Below are 24220 nucleotides of genomic sequence, written 5' to 3' on the forward strand. Positions count from 1 at the left end.
ATTGACCACTGCCTCACCTTCTGCAGGCTTTGCCATTGAAGGCCCATCTCAGGCCAAGATTGAATGTGATGACCAAAGCGATGGCTCCTGTGATGTAAAGTATTGGCCGAAGGAGCCGGGGGAGTATGCGGTCCACGTCATGTGTGACGATGAGGATATTAAGGACAGTCCATACATGGCATACATCCAACCAGCTTCAGCAGACTTTAACCCTGATAAGGTAATGGCTTAGAGACTACAGTGGGAAACTTGCACTTCTTGTTATTTCAAAGTGGAAGGGTTGCTAATGTGTCACTATCCTATAGCATAAGTTAAATTGCCTTTTCCCAAGGAAGTTAGGATGTGTGCTGTACTCATATTTTCCAGGTGTTATGTCACCCAAGCCTTTAAGGATTTGGAATGCTTTTTTATTTAAAGTTACAGTGTGTGGCAAAATTAACACATGTACAGCTGACTGCGAAACAGCTTGTTATTCTCAACATGCAGTGGAAATGTATTGGCAAAGGCTATGTTGGAATGCTTATACATTTCATAGCTTATGCCGTAACAAAGTACAGCTGCTGGCTGGGTTTTGCTATAGGAATCCTCAAGTCCAGTCATTTACCTTGGTGTCACTGCAGGTCTCAGAGAGAGGAAACATCGGACTATTACAGATGATGCGGAGTCCCAAGCTCCTTTTCTTTTTCTTTTTGTTATTGACAAAAAGAGTTTATTGGAAGCACAAACAAAGGACAACAGTGCATAATGAGCAATAGTAAACCATTATGCCTTGCATAAAAATAATTTTACATCCAATGTACAATAATTAAGTAAGGCAGAAAAACAAAACAAAAGAAAAAATATAATCAAGAGCATCACAAGATATGATCATGAAATCATCTATAGCTACTGTCAGACCTACAATCAAGGGTACTCATACATAATACTCATACAGGTGTAATACAACAGACATGTAGTTAAGAGACTATACTTTTATAACCCAGTAAGTCAATGACAATGATAGGCAATCCACTCCTCCCATATTGATTCAAATCAGCCTAGGTTTTCAATACTACAGTAATATAGAAAATGTTATCAGTAAGCATAATGGAATCAAACCTCATTCTGTATAGTAAGATCTGGGTCCTTCCACTTAACAAGTAATAGTGAAACATACTTCCCAAAATGAGAATTAAGCTGGCCACTAACGGTCCAATTTCTAGTGAAAAATCGTTCGAGCGATCAGAAATTCTGATCAGATTGGCTGCAAATAATCTCCATTGGTGGACACAATCGATTATGAGCGAGTGAAAAAAATGTCGCCCGAATGAATTTTCGTCGAACGAAAATTTGGATTTTCTTGGTGGTCGTGATAGATAAGAAGCAATGATTGGTTAGTTGATGGTGTAGTGAACGATTTTTCGTCCGATCAGAATTTCTGATCGCTCAAACGATTTTTCTCTAGAAATTGAACCGTTAGTGGCCACCTTTATAGTCCTATTCTCATATAGACTCCTGGTATAACTTTGTTAAAGTAACACATCACCCAATTAGACATAGAAAAAATAGGAAGGATGGCAGGGTTCTTGATATGTTAAACCAGATAGTACAAATTTATTCCAAAAAGATAATTAAAAATACACACTTTTTGATTGCATGCAAAAATCAGCAAAATCTAAAATTAACTAAAACTCTCTTGCTGGAGCTGAAGCACCTAGTGAATATGCTCAACATTGCTCTATCTAACTAAGCTATGCCGGCATTTCCATTCACCAACACCTTGCATACTGACACATGGGCCCAGACAGACATGGAGATCTAAATGTCTACTTTGTGGGATAATACAAGCTCCCTGTAGGGGGCATGGAATCCACCTGCACAGCAGCGATAAAGCATGGGTTAATGCAAGCCACAGGGAAAGAGGTTAGTCACTGAAAGAGCAGTTCCAGAAGCTGCGCAGCAGTTGCCTGCAATAGTATCACCATCTCCGCTGCTTAAGTCTTCCCGTGGGTACCCACAGCGATGTACATGGCTTAGCTTGTCACAGGTAGTCCACACCAAGGTAGATCACTAAGGATGGTGGGCAGGTATCAGCCAGTGAATTAGCCGTATCCCTCCGTCCATCAATAGTTCCTTCAGTAGGATTGTCGGCCGGGCTCACACGTGGGACGCCATGCAGAAGCGCTCCCACCGTCAGAGCTATGTGTGTAGTTTGCCACTATGGCGTGCTGGCTCCGCCCATCGATGCGTTTCCCTCCCCTCTAGTGGGCGATTCGTCAGGATCCTTCCACTTAACAGCAATAGACCAATGAGCAGATAGTAGCATATACTTATACATTGCACGAAAGTCACCGGCGACATCATCATGGATGAGATACAAAAGAGCCCGGGAGGCAGTGAGAATTATGGGACGTGAAACGTATTTTCAAACAAGGGACTCAGCTCACCCCAAAACTTAGCCGCTATGGGACAGTCACAAAATATATGAACCAGGGAGCCCTGATTACCACACCCCCTAGAGCAAAGCAAGGCCGCAAGCTCCTTTGCATAGCAACTCCTGCCACACAGACTTTCATTGAAAGTAGTATCTACATCTCCATTGAGCGTGACAATGCAAATATAAAATATTTTTTCCAATGCAAAAGGAAGTTTTTATTGTCTCGATGAGAGAGTCCAGAGCCTGTCTTGGGCTTTAAATAGGTAGTGTATGTATAATTAAGCATGGTTTATGGGTTTAACATTGGGTTCTAATCATTATCGCAATATTCTTGCATTTTTTATATTGGCCTCAGTCTTAAGACTCTTGCGGATTATTCCCAGTTTATACCATAACAGCTGGTAATGTGTGGCTATACTGATGGTAAATTAGCTGCAATATGCACTTCTCTCTTTGGGAAATTATGCTTTTAAAATGCGTGCTTTGCTTCCTTTTTTTTTTGCTCTAAAATCACACCTGTAAAGTCCGATATGAGAACTTCAGTATACATTGAAGGCCTCTGTTTGAGCTAGACAATAGGTTTCTTCAATGAACAGTGGGAGTAACATGCTTGTCTTTTGAAATGGTGCTAAAATGGCTAATTCTAGTAGTTTTACATTATTGACCAGAGATTAATTTTAACCACAGTTGACATACACTAAAATTTTAAAGGAAAACAATTTTATTTTGGGGTAATATGTATGTAAAAAACAATAATAAAAAAATGTAATTTTAGTTTATATAATTTTAATATTTTTACTATGGGCTGCACAGTGGTGTAGTGGATGGCACTCTCACAGAGACAGGACCAAATGCTGTCTGATGCCCATAGGAACTCTCTGTAGCGTTGAGTAAATGGGATAAAGGGACTGATGCGCAAAACACTGGTCAATTTGCTGTACGCAGGTAGCACAGGGCAGGTTTATAGTGTGTTTTTAAGTTTTATTTTGCGTTGGCTGAATGGTGTAATGGTTAAGGGCGCTGCCTCTGACACAGGAGACCAGGGTTCGAATCTCGGCTCTGCCTGTTCAGTAAGCCAGCACCTATTCAGTAGGAGACCTTGGGCCAGTCTCCCTAACACTGCTACTGCCTATAGAGCGCATCCTAGTGGCTGCAGCTCTGGCGCTTTGAGTCCGCCAGGAGAAAAGCGCGATATAAGTGTTCTGTGTTTGTTTGTTTATAGGATTGGCTGACATAGACGTTGGAAATTCAGTTCATTTTGAATTACTTAGCTGACTTTGTGATTGGTTATGAGATCAACAGGGCCAGTTGCATTTTCTCAGCTTATGCTTAATCCAAATATTCATTGGCAGCATCACCTTTTAAGTTATCAAGACATTGAAAAATAAATCTCCGTTTCCTGCTTCTGACTTTCTAAATGTAAAAAGGACTGTTGGTCCCCCTCAAATATTTGGCTTGTTTCCAGCTGTCATTATTTCAGTGCTGGCTGCCAGTTGAAATAAGAACTATGGTGTTTCTGTAGGCAACACACATAACCCCCCCCCCCCCCCCCCCTAAGGGACACACATTCACAAGGCCCAATGTTAGGACTTGCTACACATGCTAGAAAAAAAACAGGGCTGAGACGACCAATCTGCGAGCTGTCCACAAATTAGGTGTGTGTATCAACCAGCAACAAGTGAGAATATTTGTTTTTGTTTATTTTGTACACATCAGGATGCTGCTTGCTTGTGCACTGCCCATTGTTTGTCCTTCCCTATTCACTGAACAATCCACACTGTACATGCTGCGCGGCAATAGGCAAATAATGCGTCTGTACAATGCTCATATCCCAAAATATCACCCTAACAATCAAGCAGCGACAGGTGAAGGGTGACATTCCACATGTGTATGAGGCTTTGCAGTTTTATCTATTTCTGAAGAAACAATCTGCTAAGTTAATTGAAGGCTGATGCCCAGTAGTCCTGTCAACAATCCCACACAACTGGAACTGGTAAAAGTTGGCAACAGCTTAGTGAGGAAGGAAGTACTGCAAAGTAGTTAAAGATGCATACCTTTCCGTAGCTTGTGCTCTCTTCTTTCATTTGATGCCTCCTATTTAATTTGATGCCATTCTACACCAAATAGATTTCGTTTGATTTCAATTTAAAAATCGTGGCTGCCATCTTGGCTATGTTATAAATTCCGGGTCACCCCTGTCTTCTCTGTTAGAGAAGTGCATCACTGAATGAAGCAGGAAGAGGAAGTGACACGCATGGCCATTGCAAGAGGCACCTCCAGAGGAGTCATAGCATGACTTTGTTGGAAGTCGTCTGGCTTAAAGGCACACCCATGAGAGGTGCTCGGAGTCCCTTTAATTCTCAGGTCACAGTTTGTCCCCAAAGACCTCCGAACTGTCTGTACACATTCTGACTTTGTAAAAGTTGTCATTGTCAGTGCCAGTTTTTTACGTACCACAAGGCAAGGACCAAGCTTGTTGGTCAGTCATATAGCCTAAAACATTGCTATATGGTATTTTTTATTTTTTTTAATGCTTTTGCTTCACCTGTCACAATTTGTCACGTGTGACAATTTCAATGTGGTATCCAGAGTTTTTGTTTAATGAAGCCCTGAAAATGTAGGGGCTAGTGACATTTGTTTTTACTCTAAATTGTGTGAACATCCACCCTGACCTGACAACTACATTTTCATGGCCATGCATGACAATTGATCTCGGCACTATATAATCCGTGAATGACTTCATTATCCTCAGTGTTTAGAAATACATTCATTTGCATTTATACTGTCAGTAAGACGTTTGCAGTCACTTTTCACCTCTAGCTGTCTCACATTACAGCAATGTACTTACACATTTGGGTGGCAGAACTTGTTCATAGCATCACTGACAATGTAATAAATCATATGGAAATTTGGGAGTGCTACATGCCAGTTTGGTAGCTGACATGTAAATAGAGCATGTGGGAGTTTACAAAGTATTTTTTAAAGAGACGTCTCTGCCTTCCAGTAGGTGTAAAAGAGTGGCTGTCTCTAAATACAGGAGAAGGCCTCACTACTGCTGTGTATGTCCCACTGTGGATATTTTAATTGGCATGTGCAGAGATAGACCTGAGTGCACTTCAGCTTCCTGTATTGTCACCAATTGTGTTTAGAGGCATGTGCTCTTGCTAGCTAGCTAAAAGTTCGAACTTGTTTTTTTTAATCATTTATTTATTTTATTTATTACCAAGTTCAGCCTTTTTGTTGTATTTTATATGCAATGCTCTATATTCCTCAGCTTTGTTACAGAAGTTAGGCTCTAGCTATAGTTAACTGGTCACCTGGAATTTGTCCTACCTTGCTTAGTGTTCTACAGTTTTAGGATAGAACAATGTGTATTTATGCAGTGAACACAGGCATTGTTTGATTAAAAACTTAAGTTCTGTGTCCTGATACAATTACTGTAACATTTCTCTTTGTTACCAATACAAAAAGTTTTCACCACCTAGCAAGTGTAAAAGTACTAAAAAGTGGTTAAAAGGAACCTGAAGCAAGAAGTACCGTATTTTTAGGACTGTAAGACGCTTTTGACCATGAAACGCACCTAGGTTTAGAGGACAAAAACCAGGTGAAAAATATATATTCTGCATCCATAGTAAAGGGGCATCTTGTGGATTATGCCCCTTTTGTACCTCATGCCCCCTTGTATCTTGTGAATCCTTGTGTCCGCCTCTGTACCTTGTGTCCCTGTGTGATCCTTTATCCATGTTGTGTCCTCCTGTTTCCTCCTTGTGTCCTCCTCTATGCCCCTTTGTGTCTCCATGTGTCCTCCGTTTGTCCCCTGTGTCGTCCTCTGCATGGGCACAGGAAGTCTCCGACATTGTGGTAGGTTGGAGGTTCGAATTGACAGACATTCACAAGTCAGGAACTTCCTGCATTTGGACTATGATACGCAGTGACTTTTTTCCCCACCCTTGGGGTAGAAAAAGTGAGTCTTCTAGTTAAAAAAATACAGTATATGAAGGCTGCCATATTTCATTTCAAACAATGCCATGTACTTTGGCAACAGAAGTGCATGACTCACACACTTGAAACAAGTAGGCCACTAATCTTGTCATATTTTTGTCAGTAACCTCTGATCTGCATGGTTGTTCATTGTCTATGGCTGACATTATTAGAGGCAGAGGATCAGCAGCACAGCCAGAATATGTGCACTGTTTAAAAGGAAATAAATATGGCAGCCTCCATATAACTCTCACTTCAGGTTCCATTTAAGAAATATAATATCAAACTTTGGTAACTTTTGGAAACTTATTGAGTACCCTTTTACTTTGCTAGTGACTGAACAGAAATCTTACCTCATTTACTGTGGTCACTTCCTTTTGTAGCACATGATAAATAATATTTAGCGATTCAGAACCTTTAAAAATGGTACACATGGGCAACACTACTAGCCAGTGTGATGCACAGCAGATGAGGATGTTATGGCTGCATTTCTTTTGAATTGTACCCTTTTGTTAATTGAAAGCGCCAAGTTACTATGTCACCTTCAGTGCTTCACATTAATTTGTGAACTAATGGATTTGGTTCAGTGGGTTTTTTTAAATCAATATTTTAATTTTATTTTCTGGTTTTACTAAAGCCAGTAATACAAAAGGGCACTTTCCATGCGTAAAGTACACTAATAAGATTTTCACTTATCACACTGTGTAAAGCTATCATAAAATCGAACATTCACAAAAGGCTTTGAGAAAACCCCAATATGGGTTTTTTCCATTTTTGTTGCCCTTTGTGAAGCTGAGCGCAGATACAATACGTCTACATTGCACATTGTTTTCTATTTTGTTCAAACCTTCACTTGCCTTACCTTTTCCTTCTTGTTTTTCATTAGTGTATTACTTATTTTGCCACTTATCTTGGTCATTCTTAATAAATACAAGCTACAGTATATATACAGTGCTTCAATGGACAGGTGCATGATCCAGTCAAACCCCAAAAGGTATGATTTAGAAAAGGAAGCAGAAAGTTAGTATGCCTGTACTGGTTTTGTCTTGGGAACCAATTTTATTGGAATTATTAGGGCAAAACAGGACTTACAAACCATGTCGGTTGTAGGGAATGATGCTGTGGGAAACAGTAAATTGTGAACAGCTACCAGAGCTTTTTCTTCTCGATCTCTTCCAGGTCAAGGCATATGGTGCAGGGCTGGAGAAGACAGGATGTATTGTTAATAACCCAGCAGAATTTTTCATTGATCCAAGAGAAGCTGGAACAGCACCACTGAAGATCTACGCACAGGTAAAGCATTTTGACATTTATAGTATTTCATACAGTGGTATATCCCAGTAAAACAGAAATACAGTATTTTTTAGAAATGTGATAGATCTGATAAAGATCATCTTAGAGTGAATCAGTCTGATTTTCACACTTAAAGAGAACCCGAGGTGTGTTTAAAGAATGTTATCTGCATACAGAGGCTGGATCTGCCTATACAGCCCAGCCTCTGTTGCTGTCCCAAACCCCACTAAGGTCCCCCTGCACTCTGCAATCCCTCATAAATCACAGCCGTGCTGTGCCGCTGTGTTTACATCTGTAGTGTCAGTCTCAGCTGCTCCCCCGCCTCCTGCATAGCTCCAGTCCCTGCCCCGTCCCTTCACTCCATTCAGCAGGGAGGGAAGGGATGCAGGCGGGGACTGGAGCTCTGCAGGAGGCGGGGAGAGCAGCAGACTGACACTATAGAGATAAACACAGCCAGCTGTTTGTCAGCAGCGTGGCTGTGATTTATGAGGGATTGCAGAGTGCAGGGGGATCTTAGGGGGGTTTGGGATAGCAACAGAGGCTGGGCTGTATAGGCAGATCCAGCCTCTGTATGCAGATAATATTCTTCAAACCCACCTCGGGTTCTCTTTAAAGGGTACGTGAATGGACTTGTGACATGATGAGAGAAGGTACATATGGTACTATTCCTATAAAAAAAAAAATCTGAAGTCCCTTTCTGTTTTCCTGTACAGCAAGTGTTGAGAAACCTGTGCTGCTATGTATGGAAATGAGGCAGTCAAACAAATTCTAATTTAGCCTGATCTAATCTCTTCCTGTTCAGTAAACCAGCACTTATTGAGTAAGGAGTCTTTGGACTAGACTCCATAACTCTGCTACTGCCTACTGATCGCACCCTAGTACACAGCTCTGGTGCTTTTAATCCGTGAGTGGAAAAGCACAATATAAATGTTATTTGTCTTGTCCTGAAATGCAAATAAAAGTCAAAACCTTTTATCTGGCTTAGGAAACACTGCTGATAATATTTTAGTACTGAAAAGTTCAAAAGGTCGTTCAAAATAGGACACTCACTTCTGTGTTAATAATGTTCTATATACCATTATTAGTACAAATACAATGAATAATCTCAGTTTATTTTCAGTTCAGATTTGCGTTAAAGGAGTCAGGCAAAATGTAAAAAAATTTGGTTTACTCACCTGGGGCTTTTTCCAGCCCCTTGCAGCTGACTGTCCCATGCCGAATGCTCTGCTCTCCGCCGCTGTCCCGGGCTCCCCGCACTGTGCAGAGGCCGACCACGGGGTCAGCCTTACTGTGCCTGCGTGAAGCACCGCTGTCAATCATGGCCATGTTGTCCGCGGCGCACTGCCCAGTCACAGAACTACTGCGCAGTGCGCCATGGACAACATGGCCATGATTGACAGGCACAGTAAGGCCGACCCCGCCGGTCCGTGCAGGGAGACTAGGACGGCGGCGGAGAGCGGAGTGGTCGGTGTGGGACAGTCGGCTGCAAACTGCAGGATATCTAATAAAAAAATAAAAAAAAAGTAATTTTTTTGAGGAGGAGGGCGATAGATACAATTGTTTATCTCATCAGTTTATTTTCATCTTGGATGTCCTTTACAGGACCACTATTGTGAAAAAATTGTAAAATGTAAAATACATCTGTACAAATACATATAAGAAGCTTCCTTTATTCTTTTCAAAGTAATCCCTGGCAAGGAGCTGTACTCCTGATACCATCCAGCCTGCCTATTCACGCGCATGCTAATCTGACAGTTTTATGATTTTCCTGCTAGCCAGTGTGTGCTCTTGAAAATAAAGTTCTTCCTCATATTCTCCCATGAGGAGTTGCACTAGTCTAAAACCTGCAGGATTAATCATGCCTTCTGTAACATAAAGGAAAAAATAAATTTTAGTATATTTTGCTCTGGGACAAATGTACATCTTACATGTACGTATTTCAAATTTTACAATTGTAGTCAGTTAAGTTTAATCACACTTTGATTTCATGGAATTGTCTGATTGCTTGATATTGTGGGCTGTTAGTAATATTTCAGTAGTAAACATAATGCGGTACATACTGCAGCGATAAAATTAGAGACTGAGCTGTTCTGTTCCAGCATCCTAATGGCCACTTTTACATCATCTAGTTATAATATCTGACTGGAGTTTTCTTATGGCTATGAACTGTGCACGAGAGGTGTAGCTGAGCTTCTCCTAGCATTTCAAGTACTGAAATTACTAATATTCAATCACCTCGCTGTAACTTTTCCCCAGCTTCATCTTCTGGCTATAGAGTATGATCTGAGGACTAGCTGAGCTTCTTCTAGCATTCCAGTCACTGAAATGATTGCTGTAAGATCACCTGGCTATGAAGCTTCTCCATCCGCTTCTGCTGGCTGTGGGGTCTGGAGCTGAAGTCTAGCTGAGCTTCTCTTGGCATCCGCACAACCTTGAACAGGCTGAACCGCTTTTCATCAAGCTTTAATGACTCAACTTGGCAGCCTTCTCCTGGAATCTCTGTGTATTACACCCAGTATATGCTGACTGTGTCCTATTTCTAAGAAAAACACAATACTGAAACTTTCTGTAGACTTAAGAAAAATCACCAGGATACGAGTGTTGAGACGTACACGTGAACCAAATAACTGCATGTTAGGATTATTTCAATTTACAGCAAATGTTCTGTTTATTTCTCCTAGGATGTTGAAGGCAAGCCTTTGGATATCCAAACAAAGCCAAACCTTGATGGTACATACGCCTGCTCGTACAACCCAGCGAAACCAATTAAGCACACAATTGCGGTCACATGGGGTGGTGTGAATGTACCGAAAAGCCCTTTCAGGGTAAGTGGAAAGATTAGTGTTTATACTTTCTCAGTACTTAAAGAGACTCTGTGACATCAGAAACATCCCCTGGGGGGTACTCACCCCAAGTGGGGGAAGCCTCCGGATCCTAATGAGGCTTCCCACGCCGTCCTCTGTCCTACGGGGGTCTCGCTGCAGCCCTCCGAACAGCCGGCGACAGACCCGACTGTAAATTCAATATTTACCTTTGCTGGCTCCAGCGGGGGCGCTGTGGCTGCTCTCGGCTCCGAAGTAGACGGAAATACTCGGAAACTTGTGCCTGCGCAGTAGAGCAGACCCGACGGTGATCTGGTATTTCCGCTTACTTCGGAGCCGACAGCCGTCAGAGCGCCTGCGCAGGAGCCGGGAAGGTAAATATTGAAGTCCTCTTGCACGGAGGGCTGCAGCGAGACCCCTGAGGGACGGAGGACGGCGTGGGAAGCCTCATTAGGATCCGCAGGCTTCCCCCACCCGAGGTGAGTACCCCCCATGGGACATTTTGACGTTACAGATTCTCTTTAAAGTGAACCAGAGACAAAGCACCATCATGTATTTTACCATATAGACCAGTGGGAACATTAGAGAAAACGCCTACCATGCTTTCTGTTCTGCACCGAACAGCGTGTTCCTGAGCAGAGCCAGCAGGGGGCAGGCTTGGACTTGAAAAGACATGAGAGAACACAGACTGAGCTATAAATATTCCTGAGCAAAGCCAGACTGAATGCTCAGTCAGGGATTTTATCAGGGCTGATTAGAAGCAAGCTGTGCAGTGTAGAATAAAACAGAAAGCAAGGTAGGTGTTTTCTCTAATGTTCCCACTGATATATATGGTAAAATACATGAGGGTGCTTCGTCTCTGGTTCCCTTTAAAACCCGCTTGCAGTCCAGCCTCCATTTACTATTAGAGGTTGCAGTATGTGTGTATTTGTGTATTTGTGTGTCTGTGTAGATATATGTATACTTAAATATATACACACACGTACACGTTTCTTCACTGCACAGATTTACTTCTCGTGTTAAATGAGGACAAGATAGGATCATATCATATTCATACGTTAGGACATGGCTATTTTTTACAACTTGTAATATGACTTTCAATACTGCTGCCCAGGGTGATAGTATTATTATTATTATTTATTGTATTTATAAAGCGCCAACATATTACGCAGTGCTGGACATTAATTTAGGTTACAGACAATATTTAGGGGTCACACAGCAATATGACAATACAGGAATACAAGAAAGACCAGATCATGCAGCACAGTATGAGTACAAGGTAATGCTTAGTCAGTCACTAGATGGAGCATGGAGATTAGGCAAGTTAGGTTCACTCAAATGCATAGTATGGGTTTACAGTAATGGAGGTGCATGATCAGGTAGGACACAAAAGGAGGAGGACTCTGCCCAAAGGCTTACAAGCTAGCTATCTAGATGTTGCCTTGGCTGTTCAGGGATACGTCCTTTCAATAAAGGTTACTTCTCATGACAGTTGCGGACTCTTCTTCTCCTTACTGTGATTCCTTGGATTTGCTGGCCAGGTCGAGCACTGTCAGAGAAGTGGTGGGATGTAGCGGTGTTCACCTTGCCAAAAGTCTCTGCCCAGGGTGATGTTGAATTGATGATGGTCCCCATACTTCCCCCATGGTGGTTGTCTGGATGATGGCTGCATCCCGTGACCCCATCCCACAGACACAGATGGGACAGCATAGATAGTAAAGATTATGTCAGTAAAGAAATCGGCAGTGTGCTTGTAGCACCACCCTCTACTCACCATCACCATTCCAGTTAAGCTGTTTGATGTCAGCACAAATATCTGGCAGTTGCAGGAGTAAAGGACGGCTCACACGGGGAGGGTCCCTGTCATTTTTGCCTATGTCTTTACCACCCCCCCTTCCCCCAAACTGCTTCCATTGAAAATTTATGAAAGCAGTTCTTGTACCAATGGCATGCATGTCCATTATCGTTTACCGTTCTTTGTGCAACCAGAAGATGAAGGCAAAATATGACCTCTGCTTCGCTATTTTATCTTTAGGGTGATTTTACATTATGAATATTACTGTTCTCCAACATTTAATCAAGTTTTCTCCATGTATTTTCTTTCAGGTGAATATTGGACAAGGCAGCCACCCACAGAATGTCAGGGTGTTTGGCCCTGGAGTGGAGAAAACTGGCTTAAAAGCCAACGAGCCCACCCACTTTACTGTGGACTGTACTGAGGCTGGAGAAGGTTTGTCCCTATATTCATTATTTGTTGATCGTCTCTTTTTACTCTTAAGGGCACCTTAAATCAAAGACACATGACCTATAGAAATGTGTGACTTGTAATGCTTTGCATTTTTAGCATAGGTGTTGTTACCTGGCAGGTTTAAGGCATTCCTAAAACTGACTCCATTATGAGGAAAACTTGCTGACTGCTGTATCAGGAGAGTTACTTGACCAGCTAAGCAGCCATAGTAATAACTATAGCTTTAATTTAGAAGGCAGAAGATAGTTATTCATTTTCAGACAGGACAGACAAATTACCTATGTGCCAATATCTGGTTACTGACTGCTATTAGAATGTAAAGTGTATCAACATGCTGTAAGTATAAGCTATGCAACATAGACCTTTTCCTAGTTTTAACAGTAAACAGGAGGAGGACAATGAGAATACAGTCACACTTGAGGAGTTAAAAGATATCACCTCCGGGGTGTAGCCGCAAAGGGCAGGGACCCCCTAGTGGTTCTTGCCCTTTGCGGCTACACTATAGGGCAGAAGTGGGCAAACTTTTTGACTCTGGAGCCACATAATGATCTTAAATTGACTGAGGGGTCTGACCAGTGTAGGTAGCTGACCCGCTCCCCCTCCCTCCATCCCAGAAGCCAAATGTGCCCCCAGTCTTAGTTAGGCCCCCAGTTCAGGTAGCTGAGAAGCTTCGCCCCACCCCAATATAGATAGGCAGCTGTGCCCCCAGTATAAAGTAGCCCCATCCCATAGTATAGGTAGCTAGATGTGGCCGAGTATGAGAAGCCCCTCCCCAGTTTAAATATTAAGGTGCGGCCCTATATTAGCAGCCCTCTTCCCAGTTTAAGTTGACCAGTGTCCTCCAGTATAAGTTGACAAAGAATTACACATAACTGGCAGCATTTCCCTTCAAAATATGCATAATGCAGCAGTGTTTTTCCCAAAATACACATGATGCACCAGCATTTCCCCAAAATACACATGATGCGGCAGCGTTTACCCAAACTACATATAATACGGCAGCGTTTACCCAAACTACATATAATACGGTATAGTTTTCCCAAAATGCACATGATGCAACAGTGTTTCCCCAAAATACACATAATGTAGCAGCGTTTCCCCAAAATACAAATAATGCAGCAGCGTTTCCCACAAAATACACATAATGTGGCAGAGGCTCCCATAATGCAGCAGCGATTTCCCAAAATACACATAATGCAGCAGCGTTTCCCCAAGATACACATAATGTGGCTGCTCTTATCGCAAAATACACACAATGTGGCGGGCATTTCCCCAAGTTTCACATAATGTAGCAGTGTTTCCCCAAGATACACATAATGCGTCAGCATTTCCCACAAAATGTATATGATGTGGCAGCGTTTCTCCAAAGTACACATGATGTAGCAATGTTTCCCCAAAATACACATGATATGGCAGCATTTTCCCCAAAATATACACAATTAGCTGCATTTCCACAAAACACACACATAACATACATTTCCCCCTTAAAAAGCATATTCGGCAGCATTTCCCCCCTACAAACTATGGCAGAGTTCCCCTTTAATGCCTCTGCTTCCCCCTGCCATTAGTCCACCGATGCTGGCCTTCGGACGCCATATTTCCATAGCCTTTCTGCTGAACCATAGAGACTCCCGCAGCTGCCGGTGAGCTACAAACGGTGAACTTGCATGGTGTCCGCATCGCCAGTTCATCTACGGGGCAGATGCACTGAATCCGGCCCTGCATAGGTGGGCCGGGTGAAATGTGCAAACAAGCCGGGTACAGCCTGCGGGCCATAGTTTGCCTATCCCTGCTCTAGGGGCACAAAGAATTACAACTACCAGCAATACAAAGCAATAAGTGCCCAAATGAAGAAAGGTTTGAGGTTAGCAGGTACTGCTGAGCTTTATAGATTGATACAGAAACATATGCTTCTTTCAGGTGATGTCAGTGTTGGAATCAAATGTGATGCTCGTGTGTTAAGCAACGAGGAGGAGGACATTGATTTTGATATCATCCCTAATGCCAATGACACGTTTACTGTTAAATACACTCCTCCTGCTGCTGGACGATACACCATAAAAGCCCTCTTTTCTGGACAGGTAGGTTGCAGTCCAAATGGATAATTGGTCAGTTAAAGAAGTTAATACAAAGCCCATACAATCCATGATTTCTTATTGTAGAGTTCTGTCTTGTTGTGCCAACTTACTTATATTTGTAATTTTATGTCCAAGCCTGCATGTTGTTATTTAAAATTTATATAGCGCCGACATCGTCCACAGCGCTGTACAGAGTATATTGTTCTGTCACTTAACTGTCCCTCAGAGGGGCTCACAATATAATCCCTGGCATAGCCATATGTCTATGTATGTACAGTGTGGTGTATGTATCATTGGGGGTAGCCAATTAAACTGATCTGTATGTTTTTGGGCTAATGGAGGAAACCAGAGTGCCCGGTTGAAACCCAGACAGACACAGGGAGAATGTATAAACTCTGTGCAGATAATACCCTGACTGGGATTCAAAACCGGGGACCCAGTGCTGCAAGGCCGTTAGGCCACCATGCTGCCTATATGTTGCCAAATGTTTTGCAACTGAATATTGAGCAAAAACTAAAACCTTTTTTGGGGTCTGAAGGTTTTACAATTCATGATGGTCTGTGCCCTTCTTTTCCCTTTTTCATTGTATTTAAGAATAACTATTCGTTCCCCTGGTGTTTTTGTCTTCATTTTAAAATTCCATGTATACGGTGCTGGTTTCCAAATGAAACTTTCTGCGATGGGCAGCAAACATAAATGCTCTCCACACACAAGGCTCTAGGTTATAGGTCTATATCTTTCACTAGAATGGTATTTATCTATGCTATACTTCAGTCAAAAAACTGTGGGACACAATGGGAGACTCAGAGAAGAGCCCTGAAGACTCTTAATTAGCAACATCAACATTTTTTTGTCCCCCATATCTTTGAGTCCACCTTAAAGCAACACTTGTAGAGAGAGGGAGACAGTTGGCACTACTGCATGGGACAGTCGGTAGTGTGAGGGACGGGCAGGGATCGCATGCTTCACATACTTGGATGCAATAACAGCGTGCTCAGATCCAGATAGATACACCTACAATAGAAGGAGGAGGAGAGGGTCGGTACTGCAAGTGAGCATTTATTTCCAAAGAAAGGCACTGTGACATGGCGCACATCAATATGAGCAAATATAAAACATACCAGTGCATGAAAGCTGTGCGATGACGGTGGGTGCTGGGCATTAGAAGCCTCTGTGGAGGCGCATTTCTGCACACAATGGCCGTCTAGAGCCCAGTGCCCACCATCATCGCACAGCTTCCATACACTGGTATGTTTTATATTTGCTCATATTGATGTGTGCCATTTCACAGTGCCTTTCTTCGGAAATAAATGCTCACTTGCAGTGCCGATCCTCTCCTCCTCTTCCTTCTTTTCCACCTTAAAACAATCCTGAGCCCCAAAAAAATGTAAAAAACGGGGGGCTAGCTGGATCAGATAGAGCCGCTTCCCTCTGCTCCTGTGGCCAGCAATCAGTTACTTTAATTTTTACTGACCCTGGGGCCACAACTCAGCAGCTCGACTTGCTGCTTCTCCTCAGAGCAGAGAGGCGAGGAAGAACCGCAAAAGGGCTGGATATAGGCGGGGGAGAGGTTTGGAGAGGAGGGATAGAGGCGGGGAGAGGTTCGGAGGGGAGGGATAGAGGCGGGGAGAGGTTCGGAGGGGAGGGATAGAGGCAGGGAGAGGCATACAGAGACTGGGAAGATGCTCCAGGAGGCAGGAAGGTCCCATTTAAATGAAAAAAAAAACTCTCATCGGGTACACTATAACCCTTTGTGGTAAATAGTGAGGTGCCTGGTGAAATGCCTCTTTTACTTATTTACTTCAGCAGAGGTGGCTATTTGTTTGCCTCCTATTAACGGACATACTTTGACCTCTTTCTGCTAGCAGAAAATATGTAACCTGAAAGCAGAATTCCTCTTTTATTGTCTCAAATTGCACCCTAGTGACAAGTGGCCATAAATACACATTACAGCAGTACTAATTATTAGCAGTGAAATGTAACAAAAGAAAGGAAAACATTTGATAAAATAAATTGCCCTGGAGCACGTGGAGGCCTCTAAATAAATTGGCTGCTAAAGTGGTAAAGCTGCATGCCCTTATTTTGTAAATAAAGATAGCTCCCCCCCAGGCTCCTCCTTCCTGGCCAGTACCACTTTGCTGGCAAACAGGGAAAGGCTGGAAAAAAAATTGTTTACTGTTCATATCAATTAAACCGTGAGTAAACCATGGTGTGCAGAAACACGTTTTCTGCATATTGCAGCCACATACTGATGGGCAGGCTGCATCAGTGTTGCCAACCTTTCACGTTATTTTTTACTGACAAATACCTAAAAATTTACTGACAAAAGATTTTTTTTTACTGACAAAACCCCCTGCGCCGCGCGAAGCAATGGGCGTGGCCACGCAACAGAATGTGGGCGTGGTCATGGGTGGAGCCAAATATACATGATTTTAATATTGCTGTGAAAGGTCTGCCAGGGAAGTTTGAGCTCTGCCATAGTGTTTCCCCCCCTTCCCCCAAAATACATGTAATCTTACAGCATTTCACCAAAAATCCACGTAATCTGGCAGAGGTTCTTCCAAAATACAGATAATATGGCAGTGGTTCCCAAAAAATAGATGTAATCTGGCAGCAGCGATTCCCCCAACATACACATAATCTGGCAGCAGTTCCCCAAAATACATTTAATCTGACAGCAGTGGTTCCCCAAAAATAGGTAGCCCCAGGTCTATAGGTGTCCCCAGAATAGGTGGCCAGGGGTATAGATGTCCCCAGAACAGGTAGCCAGGGGTATATGTGCCCAGTATATGTAGGCAGGGGTACAGGGCCGGTTCTAGACTGGCACATATGAGGGGGCAGTCAAATGGGTAGGGGACAACATGTTCGAGGAAATTTGCGGCGACTAAAGTGGGCATGGCAAGTAAATACACATAATGAGAGACAGCGTTTCACCAGTAAATGCACGTAATGACAGACAGCTTTTCACCAGTAAATGCACGTAATGAGAGACAGCTTTTCACCAGTAAATGCACGTATTGAGAGACAGCTTTTCACCAGTAAATGCACGTAATGAGAGACAGCTTTTCACCAGTAAATGAACATAAGAGACAGCTTTTCACCAGTAAATGCACATAATAAGAGACAGCTTTGCACCAGTAAATGCACATAAGAGACAGCATTTCACCAGTAAATGCACATAATAAGAGACAGCTTTTCACCATTAAATGCACATAATGGCAAACAGCCAGTGTCCTCAGTATATGTAGCCAGCAGATATATGTGCCCAGTATATGTAGCCAGAGGTATATGTCCCCAGTATATGTAGGCAGGGGTATATGTGCCCAGTATATGTAGCCAGGGTTATATGTGCCCAGTATATGTAGCCAGGGTTATATGTGCCCAGTAGATGTAGCCAGGGTTATATGTGCACAGTAGATGTAGCCAGGGTTATATGTGCCCAGTAGATGTAGCCAGAGGTATATGTGCCCAGTAGATGTAGCCAGGGTTATATGTGCCCAGTAGATGTAGCCAGGGTTATATGTGCCCAGTAGATGTAGCCAGAGGTATATGTGCCCAGTAGATGTATCCAGGGTTATATGTGCCCAGTAGATGTAGCCAGGGTTATATGTGCCCAGTAGATGTAGCCAGGGTTATATGTGCCCAGTAGATGTAGCCAGGGTTATATGTGCCCAGTAGATGTAGCCAGGGTTATATGTGCCCAGTAGATGTAGCCAGAGGTATATGTGCCCAGTAGATGTATCCAGGGTTATATGTGCCCAGTAGATGTAGCTAGGGTTATATGTGCCCAGTAGATGTAGCCAGGGTTATATGTGCCCAGTAGATGTAGCCAGGGTTATATGTGCCCAGTAGATGTAGCCAGGGTTATATGTGCCCAGTAGATGTAGCCAGAGGTATATGTCCCCAGTAGATGTAGCCAGAGGTATATGTGCCCAGTAGATGTAGCCAGAGGTATATGTGCCCAGTAGATGTAGCCAGGGGGTATATGTGCCCAGTAGATGTAGCCAGATGTATATGTGCCCAGTAGATGTAGCCAGGGGGTATATGTGCCCAGTAGATGTAGCCAGGAGGTTTGTGCCCAGTAGATGTAGCCAGGGGTATATGTGCCCAGTAGATGTAGCCAGGAGGTTTATGTGCCCAGTAGATGTAGCCAGATGTATATGTGCCCAGTAGATGTAGCCAGATGTATATGTGCCCAGTAGATGTAACCAGATGTATATGTGCCCAGTAGATGTAGCCAGAGGTATATATGTGCCCAGTAGATGTAGCCAGAGGTATATGTCCCCAGTAGATGTAGCGCAGTGGCAGGCGGCAGTGAGCGGAACTTACCTGCGTCTTCTCTCGTCGCCGGCGCGGGATGATCTGCCGCTACTCCGGTCTGGTTCAGACCAGAGCAGCAGAACTTCCGGCGCAGGAGCGAGACGGAAGGTAAGTCCCGCCCGCTGCCAAGCGCCACTCCGAGTCAGCACAGATCAGGAGGGGACAGTCAGCGAGGGAGGGAGAGCACTAAAGGTGAGAGAAGGGGGGGGGGGATTGCCCCCCTTCTCCACCGCTGCCAACAGCTCTTCCTCCACTGCGCCGCTGTCCTCCTGAAACAGGGCGGGCGGCCAATCGGCCGCCCTTTTACGGACGCTGCTGAATTCCTTAAGGAATTCACGGGCAGCTTAATTTGCATAAAAAATTACGGACTGCCCGTAAATTTACGGGCGGTTGGCAACACTGGGCTGCATCAGCATCCAGCCTGGTGATTGTGGGTACACACTGCTGAGGGATAACAAAATGCACCTCCTCAGCTGTGTAATTCAGATCCAGTGTGTTCTCCTATATCTCAAGCTCAGAATGTTATTTAAAGCTTATTCTATTTATATAGATCCAAAATAGTTTTGTTTTTTTTCCTTCTACCTTTCCGCCAACAATGTTAATACAGGATATTAAATTCCTTTCTATCTTTTTTGTTTAAAGGAAATTCCCTCTAGCCCTTTCAGAACCAAAGTTGAGCCCTCACATGATGCCAGCAAAGTCAAGGCTGAAGGCCCGGGACTTAATAAATCTGGTGAGTTTCTCTGGCAGAACCTGTGCACAGGAGTTCATACAAGCTCAGTTATTGTATCTGTCGTTCAATCACTAGACAGGACTGAAATAACTCCCAACCTGACAGTTTGTCGATTGGCCAGGGAACCAGAAAATGCATGTGGGCTATGCCACGTACAGTACACATAATGCCTAAGGTCCCAGCAGGTTGCCACTCTTATGTGTCCCCTCCCCCCCCCCCCAGCCCCCATGTCTCCATAGTGCAGAACATGCAGTTCAGCCGTTCTGAAATTCCTGCCTGAAACTATCTCTAATGATTATTTCAGGTCACCTTTATATCAGGTGTGTGTAAAGCGTAACCGTGTTTTGGCAAGAGGTTTTGGGATGACAACCCTTTTCTTGTTAGAGCAGGTGGTGGGACAGGCAGCCTACAAGCCTCTATTAAAGGACACCTGAAGTGAGAGGTAGATTTCCTTTTTAAACAATACCAGTTGCCTAGCATCCTGATGATCTTTCATGCATCAATAGTGTCTTAATCACACACCTAAAACAAGCATGCGGCTAATCTTGTCAGATTTTTGTCAGAAACACCTGATCTGCTGCATGCTTGTCCAGGGCCCATGGCTAAAAGTACTAGAGGCAGAGGATTGGTAGGACTGCCAGGCAACTGGTATTGTTTAAAAGTAAATAATTATGGCAGCCTCCACAAGCCTCTCGCTTCAGGTTCCTTTTAAGTTCAATTTTCTTAACCGGGAGCAAAAGCTGCATGACAATAACCTTTTTATAGCTTTCTCCACCATTAAGAATAATTGCTAGACAGTAGTGTGTTCACTATAGAAGTACTGCACCATAAGGTTCAGTAAGTCCTGGACAACCTCTTCTGCTGCTCAATGCAAAAGGCTTTATGTTAGTGCAATCTAAACATGCCTAGTCCCAGACTACAGATAGCTCTCGTAAGTGGTAAAGAAATGTCGTCTTTCCATACTGATTTGTGCAGTGTCTTATGCAGAATAGTTTAGTTCTCATTACTCAGTCTCTCAAGCTGGTGGGGTCCTGCCTGGAGGTTTTTTTTCGCCCAATTTTTTTTCCATCATGTAGCTAGCCTAGCGCTAGCTACATGATTCCCCCCTCCCTGCGGCATCCCTCCCACCCCTCCGATCGCCGCCGGCGTGAAGACCCATCCGAAAATCCCGTTCTGAACGGGATTTCCTTTAGGGCTTCCCCCGTTGCCATGGCGATGAACGGAGTGATGTCACAGGGAGTCCCGATCCACCCCATAGCGCAGCCTGGCGGCGATTGGCCAGGCTGTGCAAGGGGAAAGTGCGCCGCTACCCGCCCACTTTTGCGGCGGGTAGCGGCGCATCGGCGGCGAGCGGCGACCATCAGGTAATACACAAAGCTAGCAAAGTGCTAGCTGCGTGCTTTAAAAAAAATTATCCAAATCGGCCCACCGGGGCCCGAGCAATCCACCGCGGCATTGCTGGACGAGCTGAGCCCGTCTGTAATGCCCGGGTGGTTAAGATTTGCTTTCCAGCTTATGTTTTAACAGACCACTATTATATTTTGCGGCTTTCCTATCTAGATTAAAAATCATTGGCATGCATACTATGTTTGTTACTGCCCACAATCTAGGTGAAATAAGGTCAGCAGTGTTCCTTTAACATTAATATATTTGTGAAGAAATATGTCTAGATGTCAATGTTAGCTATACATTTTAGTGCAGTTCCTTTTTGCTGTAATGACCTAATCCACATTCCTTACGAGTGGAAGAAAGTGCCCAAGGTGTGATAAAATGGGGAACAACAGGTTAAAATGGAAGGTACCATAAGTGTTGGTGGTTATTGCTATTATATACAGCCTATTGATGCACTGCATTGACCCAAGAAGACTCATTGGTTGTGAATTTCTCAGAAGCTAGCCAACACTTACCTTCTATGTTACCTGTTTCTAATTATTTTATCACATCTTGGGTGCCTCCAGTCATCCGTGTTGTAGACCCCTGTTGGGGAGGGGATATTTTATGTTTTCATAAACGTGATCTAATTTTTTATAGAGTCTGACCATGCAGAGCAAGCTGACCTATCCTGAGTGTTTTTTCCCACACGCCTTCAGTGGCAGTTGCTCTATCTGCAACCTAGGTTTATAAATAGGCCCTTTGTTTTTTTTAATCATCCTACCTCCAACTTATTACAGCATACTACATGCATTTTGGGATTTGTTTTGTGTCTGGTTCTCATGGCCCACCCCACCTCACAGCCGCCATTTCCAGACTCTGTATTCACTGTTTGGTAACCCCATTTACCCATAAGATATTCAATAAATATTCTGTTTTAGGAAAGCAAACTTTTGTTTATATTCAATAAAGTGACACTGAAGCTAAAAAAACCCAACTTCTGATATAAGGAATTGTATGTGTAGAATGAATAAAGAATAGAACATTAGTAGCAAAGAAAATAGTGTCATTTTTATTTTCAGTTATATAGCTTTTTTTATAGCATTGCATCATATTGTAAATTTTTCAGTTTGCTATTTTTTTACCGTTTCAAATACAGAGTGTGGTTGCAGAGCTAATGACCCTTTGAACTTTGAGCAGGAAAAACCTTATCTGAAGCTGTCTGTCAATGTAAAAGTGCTCTAGAAAAAAAGCATTGTTGCTGACCTAAGTTGGGTGGGAGAACTCAGAGAAGCTCTTTTGCATAGATAACAAGTTTCTTAACTCTTCCTGTACTGGACACAATATAGGGCTGGTTTCTATGCTGTTAATGTTTTGTTTCTTAGCTGTCCTACTCATGCAATTCATTATCTCATAAGTTTATTTTTCACTTCAGATTCACTGTATGTGTCACTTTGTGTGGATGGGGGTGTCACAGGAAGTGTATGAAACATCTTAGGAATAGAAAGTGTGGATCGAGAGTATGGCCTAGATTCATAAAAGGCTGTGCGATAAAAAAAATTTCTGGTATTTACAATACCGCATTCGGTATGTTAGACTTTTGTGTGCTAATTAATAAAGATTTTCACAGGTCCCTTTTGAATTTCTGTAAATTACCAAAGCCAATTGAGTGGTAACAGAAGTGTGGAGTTGCCTCTCTTTTTTGTTACATGCTGTTACATGCAGTGAGGGCATTACAATAGTAGAGGCATCCTGATATCCCTTTAGAATGCATGTTTGTTATACTGCCTATGCTCGCACTGAATCTCTGTCCATTAGTCTTTCTTAACATTTTATTTAATTACCACAGCTTAGATGAACGCCAAGAGACTTTACATATGTCATACTTAAGTAATTTTACCCAGTCGTTTGTCTGCATATTCAAACCGGAACTGAATGGGTTACATGCTGAAGGGTTTCTGGGGAAATCTGTTTTGTTCCGATTTTCTGCTGGCTGCCCGGGCTAGAAAAGTTTTGTCCCACTGGAGAAGCCTGCGGGTGCTATCAAAATCTGATCAGGAGAGTAGAGGTGCGTACACACATGCGACTATAGTCGTTTGAAACGACCGTTCCCCAATCATTTCAAACGACGATCGTTTGAAAAAAAGCAGCCAACGACCATTAAGTCTGACGGACGAGCTAGATCGTTCAAAACGAACGATCTAGCTTGGCGGATTTTTCCCAACGACGATCGTTTGCAAAAGTAGTACATCGTTGGAAACGATCGTTCGTACTAGGCTTGACATGCGCATTTCACTATTTCTCCATGGAACTTTTCATTTTTATGCGCAAGCGCAATAGTTGCTTTTACGTGATGTAACGTTCGTTCTAACGATCAGATCGTTACACACCTTTTAAAACTAACTTTACTTAGGCCGTTCTTTCATCAATTAAAAGTTCGTTCGTCGGTCACAACGAACGATCGTTGTCGTATGTGTGTACGTAGCTTAGGGCTGTTTCTATTAGCTCCCTGCTCGATTCCTGACAGTCACACTTCCCTGCACAGTCTCACACAGACTTTGTATTGTTAAAACCACACCAGAGGTGTCAGTAATTATCGTGGGTATTACCGCATGTTCTAGTTTTTATAAATTGGCATTTGCTGACATTTACTGACTTGTGTTGAGGTAATTACTGCACAAGTTGGTAATTTACATCACTGCTCAGTAATTTTAGTTTTTCATCCGGTAACAGCCTTTATGAATTGACATTTTCCTAAGTGCTCGGTATAGTCAGCTGTTTTCTGAATTACCGAATGCGGTAATGCTTTATGAATCAAAGCCTATGTGCTTAAGATCACGCTGTAGATCTGTTGGTTATAATCCAAACCTCTACATCTGTTAGTCTGGCTGAGTAGGCCAAAACTTGGTTTCCATGTTAAAGGATACCCGAAGTGACATGATGAGATAGACATGTGTA

The 24220-nt window shown here is 43.1% G+C and overlaps 1 protein-coding gene across 6 annotated transcripts in view; it reads left to right on the forward strand.

Annotated features, from left to right (window-relative positions):
* FLNB (filamin B) overlaps positions 1-24220 on the forward strand; it is a 353424-nt gene that overhangs the window by 199621 nt on the left and 129583 nt on the right. For all 6 annotated transcript variants that reach the window (XM_068253736.1, XM_068253731.1, XM_068253732.1 and 3 more), the window contains exons 12-17: positions 27-220; positions 7577-7690; positions 10372-10515; positions 12619-12742; positions 14681-14841; positions 19801-19891. In XM_068253736.1, coding sequence (XP_068109837.1) covers positions 27-220; positions 7577-7690; positions 10372-10515; positions 12619-12742; positions 14681-14841; positions 19801-19891 — 828 coding nt within the window. The remainder of the gene's footprint in view (positions 1-26; positions 221-7576; positions 7691-10371; positions 10516-12618; positions 12743-14680; positions 14842-19800; positions 19892-24220) is intronic.

The sequence above is a fragment of the Hyperolius riggenbachi genome, chromosome 9 (genome assembly GCF_040937935.1).
Source record: "Hyperolius riggenbachi isolate aHypRig1 chromosome 9, aHypRig1.pri, whole genome shotgun sequence".
NCBI lineage: Eukaryota > Metazoa > Chordata > Amphibia > Anura > Hyperoliidae > Hyperolius > Hyperolius riggenbachi.